This window comes from Nicotiana tabacum, chromosome 14 (assembly GCF_000715075.1).
Source record: "Nicotiana tabacum cultivar K326 chromosome 14, ASM71507v2, whole genome shotgun sequence".
Classification (NCBI taxonomy): Eukaryota; Viridiplantae; Streptophyta; class Magnoliopsida; order Solanales; family Solanaceae; genus Nicotiana; species Nicotiana tabacum.
This window is the reverse complement of record NC_134093.1, coordinates 21,266,828-21,282,775: the sequence shown is the minus strand read 5'-3', so window position 1 is coordinate 21,282,775 and position 15,948 is coordinate 21,266,828. Positions and strand designations below refer to the sequence as shown.

Below are 15,948 nucleotides of genomic sequence, written 5' to 3'. Positions count from 1 at the left end.
CCTTTCAACACGAGAGGTTGATATGCATTTGGTCTTTCTAATGGCTTTTTCAGACAGTAAGAAAGGCATTAAGTTTAGGAATCACAATTTTTTTTGCATAGGAAACTACCCTTTTAACAGATATACATGGGTATCATATATATACGAGAAGCCTAAAAAGATGACAGCCTCATATTCTTGTTTTCTTCCTTGTTTACCGTTCCTCTACCATTCCCACAAGCCCTGGTTTTATCATTAGGAGAGAACCAACGTTGGCGGTGTTGGTGGAGGCGGGTGGTTCACGGCTGCGGTTGCAGTTGCGGTGGTAACTAATGGCCTGAGACCATATTATGGCAGATGGAAAGAACTCAACACGAAAAGTAATGGTGGTAGCCGATCCAACTCGTGAATCAGCAGCCGCCCTTCAATACGCGCTCTCCCATGCAGTCGCGGAAAATGACATGTTGATTCTTTTGCATGTTGGTAACCCTAATGCATGGAGGAATCTCCTTGGTTCTATCATCAAGAAGCCATTGCCAAACTCAGCTACATCTTCGTTCTCGTCCACGTCCACGTCCACGACCTCTCTACCCTCTCAATCTGAAGAAGGAAGAGGCATACACAATAATCCGTTCGGTGCTTTCTTTAAGAAATCACTAGCATCCTATGCATCACCACCGTCGTCGTCCATGCTCTCCAATGTGGCGGAAGACGGTGGTGTTAGAGGATGCGGAGGAAAGGGATACATGGATTTTCTTGGGACAATGAAACATGCGTGTGAGGTTGCGCAACCTAAGATAAAGGTTTGTACAGAGACGGTGGAAATGGATGGCAATGCCAAGGAAAAGGCTTCTATCATTCTTGCTAAAGCTGCATCCCTTGGTATTGATGTCCTTGTTATAGGTCAAAGAAGGAGTCTTTCTAACGTAATACTTCGGTGAGTTTGTAATCCTTCCACACATTAGCTAATTCAAAATGAGAATTTATTTTGTAATTAGAGGTATTAATAACAATGTTACCGAGTAAGGAGCCATGGCCCGTGGCTATTTAAAGAAACCTTTACTTCTTGCAAGGATTAAGTGGTTAAAGGTAAAGGAGCGGACCCATTGTCCATCGAGTTTCAAACCGTGCGCCAAATGGCCATTGAAAATTTGTCGGTTATCAGAAAAAAAGATTGATTTCAACCAGAATCACCTGTTCCTAGCATTCTCAGGCGCACTAAGATGTGGGAGACTATAGTTGAGGAACACTTGCCAAGACGAAGTGTATCGCTAAGAGGGCTGGGGCTGGATATGGCAGAATATTTGATTGAGAACAGCAAATGCACCTGTGTTGCAGTACAGAGGAAAGGCCAAACTGCAGGATACCTTCTCAACACCAAAACTCATAGAAATTTCTGGCTCTTAGCATAATCTTAATTATGCATGTATAAAATAGTTTCTTCATTTTCCTATGTCCAATTATAAATGGCTCGAACTCTACATCCTTCTCAATTTTATTTGGTTATCTACAAAGAGTATTGCTATGTCAATTTTGGGGTTGAAATAGGAAATAGATGTCATTTTATTCTGTTTTAGTCATTGGGAAGATTATGCTATCGGGGGCGGATTTATGGGGCGGAAGGGGGTTCAGCAGAATCTCCTTCGCTGGAAAATTATACTGTGCATATAAGGCAAAATTTGTTTTGTGTTTCTATAAATTATATGTTGAATCCCCTTGACACAGCCTAAAAGCGTATCTCAGTGATCAAGGGACTTCAAAACCTTTGTGAGGTTGCTGGTTCTATTCCCTCTGGCCACAATCTTTTTTTAAAAAAAATCTTTTTTGAAACCCCTAAGCAGAAATCCTGCCTCCGCCATTGTATGCTATGCCCAAGTGCAAGAACACAACAAGATTGTACATGCATTCTCTGAAAGATTACTGGGCATATACTGTTTATCTATGTCTACAATACCAAGATAAAAAATATATAACCAATGGGGTAAAGACCAAAGATGAAGGGACCAAGGCAAGCTGTGAATAATAGAAAAAACAAAAGAACACAAAACTATGTTATTGTAATGCTGTACCAAGATATGGAGCTTCATAGATGAAATTGCATGTAACAAAAAATGTACAAAACAAAAAGGAATTCAAAGTTCATCATGCATTGCTTGTTCTAAGGGTACATTTAACTCAGGTGCAGGATTCATCTGAACCTGAGCAACATTTGCACCTTCTCTACCAACTCCGGGTACTATCTCCACCTGTCCAGCTGTACCAGCCTTCACAGCTTGAATTAGCTTACGCTGCAACTTGAGCAGGCCAATACGCTTTGACACCACATAAAGAACGGCCAAGGAGAAAATAACAAATCCAACAACCAGTATCACCCTGCTCAAAATCGCGTTAGTGTTGCAATAAAGGTTAAATACATTTTTAAACAACATACTAACTAGCAGGGAGAAGTAGGATACAACAAAATTGAGAGTAGAATTGCAAAGAAAGGTCAACGTTATTTTATAAAAGTCATTGTCACATGATACCTGTCCAGAACGTCCTGCCGTTGCATTGTGGACAGAAGGCTCCGCGTTCTTGTTAGCAAGGAGCGGTGGCCTTTGTATTCACTCTCAGCTTTCGTTAATACCCCTGTTGATTCATCTGCAGTATCCAGACCGTGTACATTGTCATCTAGTCTCAACTTACATTCCACATTCAGGATATGAAGAATACGGTCCAAAAGTCATAAAACCGACTACCAGACTCGTCACATTGGATAGTAAATGCACATGTTGTAAAAGTAACCATGTTGTTGTCATCTTTCAAGAGGTGTATCTCTTGAACACGCCTCATCAAAGAAACCAAACCGAATCATGTATAGCATACCACATTGGATGGGACAGATCCATCAAGCAATGTAATGAATAACTTCAATGTATTTTCTGGTCAAATTCTGGTTACATTTTTCCTTACGCCCATTAAGCTTTTATGCCGCAAACAACAACAACAACAACAACAACAAACCTAGTGTATTCCCATAAATGGGGTCTGGGGAGGGTAGTGTGTACGCAGACCTTACCCCTACCTTATAGAGATAGAGAGGCTACTTTTACGGTGAGGTAAACATATTTAAGTGCACTTAACCTAGTACATAACCTGGGTGATCAGTCAAATAATACAACAAGACCTAGCTCTAAGTAGAGCTTTAATTAACCAACAAAAATGGCATATATCAGAAATTGAGGTTTATGACGTTTATTTTCCACATTACTTCAGAAGCATAATCAAAAGTAACAGAAGAAGAATCTATTCAGAAGCAAGCAGGATACTTGTCAAACCGAATATGTTTTCGCTGTAATTACAAACTTATTCATCCTATAGAATGTTTGACACACTTCCTAACATTATGTCCAGAAAGAGGCCCCATTATTTTTGTTGCATGGCTAGAAAAACTGCAGTTCTTTGATGTTTCTGTGGATATAGCACCATTCTTAAAGAAATATCTTATATACCTAGGGATGTCAAACGGTGCTGTGCGGTGTGGTGTGGTTGCGGGGCAAACCCACATAAACCCGCGAAGATTTCAACCTGCGCCGCCCCGCATCGCGTAATTTGTTGTTTTCAACCCACCCTGCCCCACATATACCCGCACCCGCCCCGCACCGCTTAAATTTTCTTAAATTTTTTTTTTTGAATAATTTGATAGTAAAAAATGAGATTCATAAACATCTTTTTCATTTTCCAGAAATAGTATTAATTTAATTTAAACCCAAGTCCTATACAAGCACCTTTCTAACAAAATTAAAGCGACAGTGTCTTGCAGTTGTTACCATATTCAAGTCTTAGGTTATCTTCTTCTTTTTTTCATTAATGGTTTGCAAGTTAGGAAGACTTTTCTAAATTAATGAGTTTTCCGTTTAAGTTTTTGTCTTTTAATTACAATTGCTATAAGCTTGGTTGTTGTAACATTTTTCATTCATGTTGCAATGAGTCGTTTGAGACTTCAATCCCCAAATCATCAAGAAAGGAAAAGTACAAATAGCTCTAAGTCCATCTTATTTATAAAGGTGAGAAACCATGTAACCTAATAAGAAAAATAATACATAGTACGACACTAGTAGACTGTTATAAGCATTAATGTATAATTTTGAATCAGTATGTGTTTCTTGGTCACACCCGCGTCAACCCGCACCCGCCCGCAAACCGCAAGATTTTTTTCTAAAAAACTTTAAACCGCCCCGCACCCACACAGTCACAAAACCGCCCCGCCCCACATAGGTTCAAACCCGTACCCGCACTGCCCCATTGCCATCCCTATATATACCCTTCAAAAAGAAAAAAGGAAAAGGGGAAGGAAAAAAAAAACTTTCATCTCAATATGAACTTTTTCTTAACCATCCATTTCATGCAATCAAAATCTTTTTATGAAGTAACAACGACTCAATAAATAGCAAAAGAACTAGGGAAGAAAAGAAAAATGTCATCTGAATGAAGCAACATAAAGTAAACTGATAATAAAGATTAAAGACATCATGCCAAGAGTGAATGTCATTCATAAACATGGAAAGGTACTTACCAACTGTCATTAGAGTGCTTGCACTTCTTTCAACCTCCTGTAAACATAGTATAAACGACAAGAGAACAAGCAGCGTTATGCAACACACAAAGCTCAAAAATAATAATATGAGTAAAAAGAAAATGGGTCTTAAAATCAAGCAGATCAAAATAGAAGAAAGATGGCAATAACCTGAACCATAAGTTGGCGAGTGCGGCGCAGGCTCTCCGTAATGCTTTCAGCTGCAGATGTCATTCCAGCTTTTGTCCTGGAAAATACATAAATAGTTTAGATATATGGCACCTCAGTTCAATAGAAAGAAACATTTTGATACTTCTTCCCCACGAAAACATAGCTGCATGAATTTTTAAAGAAGATATAACCACGGCAGTATAACGACTTAAAAAGCACCACGTACTGTAGATTTCGCCTGCGAACTGTAGATTCTTCTCCACCTCCCAACAGAAGCTCCCTCTGACATCGTACGAAGGCAGATGTCAACATGACATCTTTTGTAAGTATCAGGGCCAAAAGAGGAGATATTGCAGGTAATAAATTTCCATGTGTTTGACATCATATCAACAAAGATGACAGAATGATTTCTTTTGTGAGTATCAGTCACAAAGAAGGATAAATTGCAGGATGTTTCGGAAATTAATAATTCTGGCATGCTAAACAGAATCTCTACACAAATATACAAATTACCTCTTCTTGGGCAGCTTTCCTCATGTTTGCCTTTGCTTGTAAATTAGCATTTCTTAAACTCAACCTCAAGCTGAAACAGACATTTAAAAGACAATGAAGGAAGAGGAAAGCATATGGTAGTAACTAATTTCATACATGCAAAAGTGAGAATAGTATCATGTCGTCCTCCCACCATGATCATGGTTAGTGAGTAAAAAGTTTAAATATCCAGTGGAAGAAACTCATGAAGAGCCCAAACCTTACACAGAACATGATACCCAAATAAACCTATAAATAATGAACGAAACAACTTTTCCAAAAAAGCATATATTATTGATTCCTCATCTCCTGGGATGGAGCTTTTTCAAGAGGACAACAAACAACTATTCCTCGATCCCAAACTAGTTGGGGTTGTTTATAGGAATGCTCTATATCAATTTCGCTTCGAACCCATTTCATTCCAATATCTATCCATATTCAGACTTAATGCAACTGTAACGAACAATAACAAAAACCTAATTGCCAACTAGTTTTTTAAGTATCACACATATGGATCCTTTACTTGGATTTTTATGTTGTTAGCTAAATGTGCATTGATTCTAAGAGATTGTAGGTCTTTCCACACACCTTGCCTCCATGTGATTTTGGATCTACCTATCCTTTTTAGCAACATTAACCACCATAATGTCACACTTACGGACTGTAAATTCGGAGACCAACATAAGAAATGACAAAAACATCTACACCGCCTCTCTTAATTCATCCTATATGAGTGCTACTTGCATACTTTATTTGATGTGATAATTTCTCATCTTATCGGATCTTGTATTACTGCACATCTATCTTAATGTTCACATTTTTATGATACAACTTATGGATTATGGATATGTTGGCTCTTAGAAGCCTAGCATTCACACCCATATTAAGACATGGCATCTTTCTTCTCCAAGATTAACTATCCAAACAGACAAGTATAACGTACACAACGTACAGGTCAGCGTATGATTCTTGTAAGGCAAAGCTACCTTTGGATTTGGGTTTTCCAAGATTGAGCCAAAGACTGAGTCTTTACAACTTGATCATCCAAAGGGAGTTGTGGGGCTAAGAGATCAAGCTTGAATTGAAGTGATTGAAGCAGATTCATTCCATCTTGAGCAACACCATTCAATCTTGGGAGTGAACTTTTCTCTTCTGCAATTAATCTTGTCGATTTGCCATATTCTTTAATGGAATTGATGTGTTGTTGGGTCTGTTTGTATGTTTCTTCAAACTCTTTTTTCACTTTTTCTACTTCCTCCACCACCTCGTCCATTTGGGGGTTTTGCAGAGTTGAGTCCTAGCTCTTTTAGCAAAGAATTTTGGGAATTTTGGGAAAAGAAATTGCGAAGAAGACGAAAGATCCAAAAGAAAGTTTTGTTTAGTTCAGGAAAACGAAAGAAAAGATTACGTCGCCTAATGAAAAAAAATGTATTTAGGACTTTGAATTAAACTTCATATTAGTAAATAATAAATAAAACTTTTGGCAATAAATCCTAAGGTATATTGCAAATACATGGTTAATATCTCCTTAACTTAAATAATTAAGGTATATTGAGGTTCGTACTAGAGCTGCTTTAGAGGAGTCCTATATCAAATTGCAATCTCGAGAGTGAGTAATAATTGAACCTAAAAATTCAAAAATAATCAGATTTATAAGTTTTAATTGAAAAATAGCTACAGTTTCAAAAGTAATCAAAATTTAGTCATTTTTGATGTAAAGATAAATCTGAACGAAAACACTGTTCAAAATCCGAAAAATATTCCAGCATAATATACTGGAGTTTCAGTATAACTACAACATAATATGCTGGAGTTCGAGTATAATATACCGGTCCAACATAATATGCTGGAAATTGATACATAAGTGCTCCAATCTCCAGTATATTATGCTGGAACTTTTCGCGTGTTGCAGTTCCGGCATAATAGGCTGGAAGTTCATACACATGTGTACCAATATCCAGTATATTATGCTGGAACGGTCCGTGTTGCAGCAAAATAGTGGCTATTTTTTAATGACTTTGCAAACGCGGCTATTTTTGAATTATCAGTCCGAAAACGTACTAGCCCGTACTATTTTTACCCGATAATAGGTAGATAGGGTGAACTACCATGGACACAATAAAATCAAACCTTATTCTGCACTCCCTCTCGCCGGCCTAAAATAATTGGATTTAATGTACTCAAACAAACAAGAGTATTGTTTCAAATTTAAAATATTTTTATCACTTTATTAACTCTAACCATGTGATTTTTGTTTCAATCAAATTCTTAGTTGGGCCTTGCGACAAACAAGCAGATTCTCAGACTGAAGAAGCAGTAATTACTATTGTTGAAGTCCAACATTTGGAACAACCTCAAGCTGGTGCTTTCTATAAAATTTACCGGCACTTTTTCAGATACAAAGAGTATTTTTATAAGTTTAACTTCACAAACAATATAGCTTCATGTAGATAGAATTGTAGAGAACCATGAGCAGCATTTGAGAATTGTGTTTCAGACTCTGAAAGAAAGAAAATTTTATGCTAAGTTCACCAAGTGTGAATTTTGATTTCAGCGTTCACGTGGCAAATCTAATCATATACTTGTTCGTGAAAGGATTGTTACTACATACAAATTGACAAATTTGTAATCGCATACATATATAGCTACTATGACTTTTAAGTAATAGATGACTTGTAACTTCTCAAACATTAATGTATGGGTCAAAATTACCTTTGACATGATCAAACCATGTTAACATTAAAAAAGCACTCGTGGACTGCCATGTGTCGCCAGTACGACTTCGATAAAGGCCTGCCCGATGTCGAAGCGATCTCTTAAGAAAATGAAGGGCAGGGCCAATGAAGCTGTTGAAGACCAAGGTCGAAGAGTCGGCAGAGATCGAGATCGAAGAATCAGTGAAGATCAGAGTCGAGGTCGAGCACTCACCGTAAATAGAGTAAATAACGACTAATTTTAGGATAAGACATCAGAGGAAGAATATTCTAATGGATATTCTCTGAACCTGTACTATTAGGGTATTCTAGGTATATATTCCCTATAAATAGAAAGAGACAGAAGGATATGGGACATAAGATATTCATTTGTAAGAAAACACATTGACTTTATAGAGAGAATATGCTTTATTGCTAGCACACGAAAAATACCTTTTTACTAATATCCTTGCATAACTTTTCCACTAGATCCAAGAACTATTGGAACATTCGAAGGCTCATCATTCATTCATCATTATCAGAAGGAATATCCACAAATCTCACCCTTTTTTTTCGGGTGACTCGCATGTTCTTATTTACATAAATGTCATTCATTGCTATTTATTATTATTTAATGTTATCTTCCACCTTTTGAATCGTTGAATATTATTAGTGTTGTCCACATTCATTGCCATTCGGTCAAATATGCATATTATCTACTACAAAATCGATTATTTTGTCTTTTGGATATTAATATTAGCTAAGATTGACTCTACTTTATTTAAATCTAATCGGTAGAACCCGGATCTAAATTTTGGGTCAAACAGTTTGGCGTCGTCTGTGGGAATTTCTTAGCTAATCTTTTAGTTTCCTTTAGATCCACAACTCACGTGAATTGCTAACCTGACAAACCACATGGTTTTTCTCTTTCTCTGCACGTACGGAAACTTACATGGCATGTAACTAAGGAGAAGGATTAAAGTGACAGGTGACTTCCCTGGCAACCTCATTGTAACGACCCGGCCGGTCATTTTATGTATTATAACTCCGTTCCCTTATTTACTGCTCAATTTATACCTTACAGTTGATTTATAATTTATCGGATTAGTTGGTTCAGGTCCGGAAGGATTTCAGAGTGAAATGAGACACTTAGTCTCATAATTGAAAACTTAAGTTAAAATAGTGACCAGATATCGACTTATATATAAACGACCCAGGAATGGAGTTTTGATGATTCCAATAGCTCCGTATGGTGATTTTGGACTTAGGAGCATGTCTGAAAAATTATTTGGAGGTCCGTAGTGGAATTAGGCTTGAAATGCCGAAAGTTGAATTTTTGGGAAGTTTGATCGGGGGGTTGACTTTGTGATATCGAGGTCAGAATCCGATTATGAAAATTGGATTAGCTTCATTATGTCATTTATGACTTGTGTGAAAAATTTGAGGTCAATCGGACTTGATTCGATAGGTTTCGGCATCGAATGTAGAAGTTGGAAATTTCATAAGACTAAAGTTTCAAGTGAGTTCGCACAAGATCTAACTTCAAATGAGTATAACTCTCATGATACGAAGTGTTTTATGTTGTATTACCTATCAAATGAAAGATCTTTGAGTCTAGTTTCTAACGCTTCAAACCGTTCGTCATTTGGACATTCCTACAAGAAGTTATGACTAAATTACCAAAGACTGGAAAAATATAATTCTGCGACCAATTATGCGATCGCAAAATAGTTATGCGATCGCAAAACTGCTTCTGCGACCGCAAACTGGTCGCAGAATGGACCAGAAGAGCCCAGTTCTGGGCACCGATTTTGCGATCAATTTTGCAGCCCGCATACCCATTCTGCGGTCCATTATGCGACCGCAGACCTGTTTTTGGAGGGTTAATTTTTCTATTTTCATAACCCGATCCCATTTTGATAAATAGGCTTCGGGGCAATTATCTGATGGTTTTAGAGAGAAGTGAGAGTGTTCTAGAGAGAGAAAGTAGATGAAGTGTCTTGTTCATCAAATTCTTGTCCAAGCCTTGAAATCCAATGAGAAATCCCTCAAGTTCTTCATCAAAGAGGTAAGGTTCTAACCCCTAATCTTCAATTTCGAGTTTGGGTAATGATAGGTAATTAAGAACATGATTCTTAGGTGTAAGAGTATTATTTATATGTATCAATAAGGTTTATGGAAAGAGTCTTGAGTTCAAATGGGTAAAGATTGGGTTGAAAATGGTAAAAATCTTCAATAACTTTAATTGAAGATTTGAGGGTCGAGTTGATGTCAGAATTTGGTGAAATTTATATGGTTGGACTCGTGGTTGGATATGTGTTCATATTTTGTAACTTTTGTCGGGTTCCGAGACATGAGCCCCACGAGCAATTTTTGAGTGTAATTTCGGATTTTGAGGAAAAAATTAGTATTTAGATATGGAATAAACACCTATAATTTGGGTTGACTGAATCAAATTAATTGTGACTAAATTCGAGCCGTTTGGAAGTTGTTACGCACAGAATGGAATTTATGGAAGCATTGTTTAGCTTGGTCGACATTGGATTCGGCTTGTTCGAGGTAAGTAACTCTTCTAATCTTGGAGCTGAGGGTATGGACCCTGAATATACGTATTATGTGAATTGTTTGGAGGTGACGCACATTCTAGGTGACAGGTGTGTGGGCGTGCACCGTAGGAATTGTAACTTGGTCAAATTCCATGGGACTGTATAGTTGAATAATCTGTTGGTATCCGTACATTCTCTACGTGTTAGAGAAAATTGAGCTGAGACTCGTATTAAAAATCATGCTTAGGCATATGTTGTTGTTGATGGTGCCCATTGGGGTCATGTTTGTGGTTGAATAATATGTTCAAATTGTAATTGTTCACTCAGTCATGTTTATTCATTTCATATCATACTTCAGTCTCTCTTATTTATTGTTGATGCATCATATCATTGTTGTTGGGCTATTTTTCATGACATTGTGAGCCCGAGAGACTGGAGAGATTGATGACTTAGTGAGGCCGAGGGCCTGATTGTGAGGATTAGTGTGGATCGAGGCTGCCCGCCTGCAACATACTTTATTATTATGGCACGTGAGTTATTCGTACGGATTCTGATATGATATTATAGCACGTGAGTTATCCATGCAACACATGAGTTGTCCGTGCAGATTATAATGCTTGGGCTGAAGGAGCCCCTCCGAAGTCTGTATACACCCCCAGTGAGCGCAAGTACCTACTGAGTGCGAGTGCTGAGTGACTGGGAGGCATGAGTGATTGTGAGGTATGCCCAAGTGGCAAGAGTCATTGTGAGGTATGCCCGAGTGGCAAGAGTGATTGTGAGGTATGCGCGAGTGGCACGAGTGACTGTGAGGTTTGCCCGAGGGGCTGCATATGAGTGATGTTCTGCCTGAGGGGCTGTTTATGATTTTATCACTGAGTTGCATCGTATTGGCATGCACACATGACATACAAGCATAGAGATGCATTTTCCTCATGCTGTACAACATCACATCATTCATGATTTCTCACACATTTTTGACAGATGGGCATAGTGATGTATTTGTTTTACACGGGTTATCCGGAAGGAAAAATAAAATATCTTATTTATTATTGAAAAGATTTTGGGAGAAATTTATTGTTTTCAAACTATTCACATTATTGGCAACTTCGGCAAACGATTTGGGTTTTCACTGATGTATTTGAAAGGAAGAACTATTATTTTTGAAATCATGATTTGACTGAGTATTTTATCTCTGAGTTACTTATGGTGTTATCTGCTTTATGTTGTTATGGACTATTGGTTGTGGACCTGACCTTGGTAGAAGCTCGTCACTACTTTCAACCTACGGCTAGGTTTGTTACTTACTCAGTACATGGGGTCGGTTGTACTGATACTACACTTCTGCACATTTCGTGCAGATATTGGCTGTTGTTGTTGATGTGCTCGATGGTTGCGGGATTTGAAGATGTACCTGCATTCCTGTTGTAGCTGCCTCTTGTTCAGGGTAGCCTTAGATTTATAAAAGCTCTGTTTATGTATTATTCAAACAGACTATGTATTTATTTCATTTTCGCTTTGTATACTCTAATCTTAGCAGCTCATGATTTGTAATACCAGTTCTTGGGGAAAAGTATTGGTTTTAGATATTTTATTTTAATTAATTACCTTATTAATTTCATTGGAATCAGATAGTTGGTAATTGGCTTACCTAACGGATTGGGTTAGGTGCCATCACGACTAGTTGGATTTTGGGTCGTGACACTCATGAACGTTATCACGCCCCGTTTTCTTGCTAAAGCGGGTCTTGATGTGTGACAACTCTTTTAAAGGAGGTATTAAAAGAGAAGACTCGTCACCTAATGATTTTAAGGTGCGTTAGGGCACCTATTTGAAAATAACTCTGTTTGACTAGTCAACGCCACCAAAGATCGGGTAAGGGCTCAAATTACCTCAAAGAGAAGGTGTTAAGCACTCTTCGAGGTCCACAACTGTGGGTCCCGGATGAACTTTAAACTATGTGAATTATGTAATTAGGCTAGGTGAACAAATAAATAAAGGGGAATTTAGAAGTCGAAGAGTCTTATTATAACACATGAGAATCGGTACAAATCTTAATGACTACAAGGATACAACCACATTGATCTATGTTAAATGACTAAGTGTAAATAACAAGTACATAAAGAAAGGGGGGTCCTAAGTTTTTTTAGCCTAAAGGATCACTCTATGCAGCATAAATAATATGTCGCAACTCTCTTAAGGTAGGGGTTGCTCATATTATTCAGCGGGCACAGACTATCATCTCCTTCTACCCAATTACTATGTTGAGGTTGTTACTTAAAAACGCTCTAATTCAATTCTAAATCGTACCCTATGCGTGCACTACCCGTCCTATACCTATGGTCCAAGAGGCTTTGGACCTACTATTAGGCGGTTCTAGACTCAGCTTAGGTTGCTCAAAATGATAAAACTAGGTGACATTCAAAACAGATAAAACTTCACGTAAAGACAATTAAAGGCCCAAGTTAGCCTCCACATATAAACAACAAATGCACGCGGGAAGTTCATGCAATATATAATTTTAGAATCAAAATTTAAAGTCCTATAGGCATGGTTTCAAGTTGATTCTTCATTCCAGTATTATATAAGCAACGCATAGGCAGGTTAAAACATCACAAGTACTATAGGTATGATTTCTAATTGTTGATGAGGCAATAAAGCGATACGAGTTACCAGATTACTAATGCTGATTTTATAATCACGCTCCTTTGGCAGATGTTAATGTCCTATAGGCATGGTTTCTAACAGTTACAAAATTAGGCAGTGAGACAGCTTTGAGAGTCTAGTATTAAGAACGTTTATCTCATAAACATTGTTCTTATGCGTGCAATAACATCCTATAGGCAGGATTTCTAACAATTGATAATTAGACTTGATTTTATAACACTTTATAGACATATCATCTAGGTGGGAAGCATAATGAAAACAACGAAAATAGTCGATTAAAGATTAGAATCCTATAGTCATGATATCTAGATGGCAATACACTAATGTAATAGAAGCAATTGACCAATTGATTATTTGAAGTCTTATAGACATGGTATCTAGGTTAACAAAGCATATGTTATACATCCTATAGCATGCTTTCTATTAGTGCAACGTACCAAAAGGAACGACAAACAAGGCATGTTGAACGAAATAGCAAATATAACACAGAGACCCTATAGGCATGTTTCTACCCTTTCATGCAAATATTAGAATGCCCCAGCCCCTCCTTTTATTAATCTCCCCATCATTTGTTATACAAATTATTACAGACCACATTGAATGATTATAGGCTCAAATACAAATAAAGAACAACCCAATAACACATCTGGGCCTTCAAATATGCTTAGAACTTCATGTGGACAACGGGGCCAAACTCCAGGTGCAGACAGTATGCTCCAGACCCCTCAAATACTAAAAGCTAGGCCCAATATACCAAGCCCAAACAATCTCAGTAATTAAGCTAATGGATACCAGATTAGCCATACAGGCAATAGAACTACGCATCAGAGTAATTTAAAAGCTTAATTTTCACAACTGAAAGAAATGCAGTTTCAGCCCATATACAGGGCCATGCTAAGTTGACAGGCACCAAAAATACATACGGGCAAGTAATTCCAGGAAAACAAGATTAACAAGGGCAATATAAGGTACCACCAAACCACTGCAAATATTGTTTCAAAACAGAACCAACTCAAAGAATGCATACGACAGCCCAAGCAAAATCATACACATGAAAAAGGTGGAATAAAATCTTCCTATGAAGATTCTAACAGGAAAGCCTTGCATAATTTGGCAAACCTACTTAGTTGATCATGAGATTTAACAAGATGACACTAACATGCACCCCAAGTCTCTAAGAACTCATAGCAGGTAAATAATATGTCAACCTTAAGCTTACAAGACAAACAGACATTAGGATTCATGATGGATGAAAGTATCAACCTTAAGTTAATAGGATAGGTAATTATCAAGCATAGTGCTAATTGATCATATATAGGAAGAGGCTGAACATTGAAATTGACACTAGAAAGACCTGGGCAACACTTAACAATATAGAGTCGAGCAGATCACACAATGGTATTACAGGAAACATGGCATGCTATTTTTTAGAGATTCAGGTAGTGGTGACATCAAAAAATTACATGATCATTAAAGAAGATAACAAGCTACATTTGAATGATTCCATAGGGACTAGAACACATTCTGGGCATGATGGTTTAATCACAAGAGTTTAGAACAAGGCAGGGAAGTAAACTCATGCAGGATCATATATAAGCATTCATGTGCAAACACACTAGGCTAAACGAGCTTAAGAGAGCCAAATTATTCATATTAAACACATGTAATAGACATTTATTAGAGTTGGGAATTTTAGGTAAGTTCAAATGCTAGAAAAGTTCATAATCACAAAACAATCTCAGGGCCCATATGTCTGCAAATAGAGATGGCATAGGAATATATTAATTCACAAAAATTCAGTGGCATGGGTATACAGAATATGAACACAAATGAAAGAGAATGAAATTGCGAAGGCCAAGGAACTTACCAGTCATCAATTGATAAGCAGATAAACAAGAAGAACAATCTCAACAGTATTCCAAACGTCAACAAAGAGCAGTAGAACCCAAAGTTTTAGTGCGTCAGAGATCCCAAGGGTTTTATATGAACCCGGGGCAGTGCTCGCACCAAGAAAGGTTAATTAGTCGAATTTTGGTGGCCTTGGCTTTAAGCCGGCCAAGAGCCAAAGTTCAGAACAATATAGAGTGAAGGAGTAAGAGAGTAATAGTTCTTAAGGTGATTAAATTCTGTCAATAAGGGAAATTGGGGAAGGGTTATATAGTGGTGGAAATCGAACAAGTAAGCATGGAAAACAATTAATCAATCACAAAATAAGGAAAGAATATCACATGCAATCAGTAATAGATCTGGTAAAGAAGAAAAAAAATGAAATTTCAAACCCTAGTCCGACGAAAATCAAAGATTGACTGAGGATCTTGGTAAATCAAACCCATATAATCTGGTAGTGAATGTATCAAGTCAAGAATATGGCAATAATACAGAATCAAAGTCGAATGATCGCATGTTGATGAGCTTCCATAAATAACTTAGTACCAAACGCGTAATATCAAGAAAACGGGAAAGAAACGTTGTGAGTAGAGAAAAAGGAAAGGAAATATGGAAGATCTCCATATTCTCTTGGGTTCAAGCTAGGATTTCGGTGAGGCGGCTAGGGTTTAGTGTGGGAGGAGAGGGAAGCGTTTAGGGGCGGCTGGGCAGAGTGAAATGTGAGGATTAGGGTTGGGGCGGGTAATTAAAAATGGGAGATTGGTTGTGGGTCGTTGATCATTTGAGATCAACGGCCAAGATTAGAAGAGAAGCGGGGCGGGTCGTTTAAACGGGTACCGATCGGGTTTGCTAAAGGGTCGTTTGGTCTGGGCCAGAGGGAATTGGACCAAGGGTTTTAGGGTATCTGGGCTGCCTATTTTGG

The 15,948-nt window shown here is 37.7% G+C and overlaps 2 protein-coding genes across 2 annotated transcripts; one reads left to right on the top strand and one right to left on the bottom strand.

Moving 5' to 3' along the window:
- Window positions 1-204: 204 nt before the first annotated feature.
- On the top strand, window positions 205-957 carry LOC107768687 (uncharacterized). The gene has a single exon (XM_016587827.2). It carries the CDS (start codon window positions 330-332, stop codon window positions 918-920), a length of 591 nt encoding a protein of 196 aa, XP_016443313.2. The 5' UTR covers window positions 205-329; the 3' UTR covers window positions 921-957.
- Window positions 958-1,999: 1,042 nt separating this feature from the next.
- LOC107768686 (uncharacterized) lies at window positions 2,000-6,699 on the bottom strand. The gene is made up of 7 exons (XM_016587826.2): window positions 6,223-6,699; window positions 5,219-5,288; window positions 4,932-4,987; window positions 4,706-4,781; window positions 4,535-4,571; window positions 2,505-2,619; window positions 2,000-2,352 (listed from the first exon to the last, which is right to left on the bottom strand). Exons 1-7 carry the CDS (start codon window positions 6,507-6,509, stop codon window positions 2,112-2,114), a joined length of 882 nt encoding a protein of 293 aa, XP_016443312.1. The 5' UTR covers window positions 6,510-6,699; the 3' UTR covers window positions 2,000-2,111.
- Between the last annotated feature and the right edge of the window lie 9,249 nt (window positions 6,700-15,948).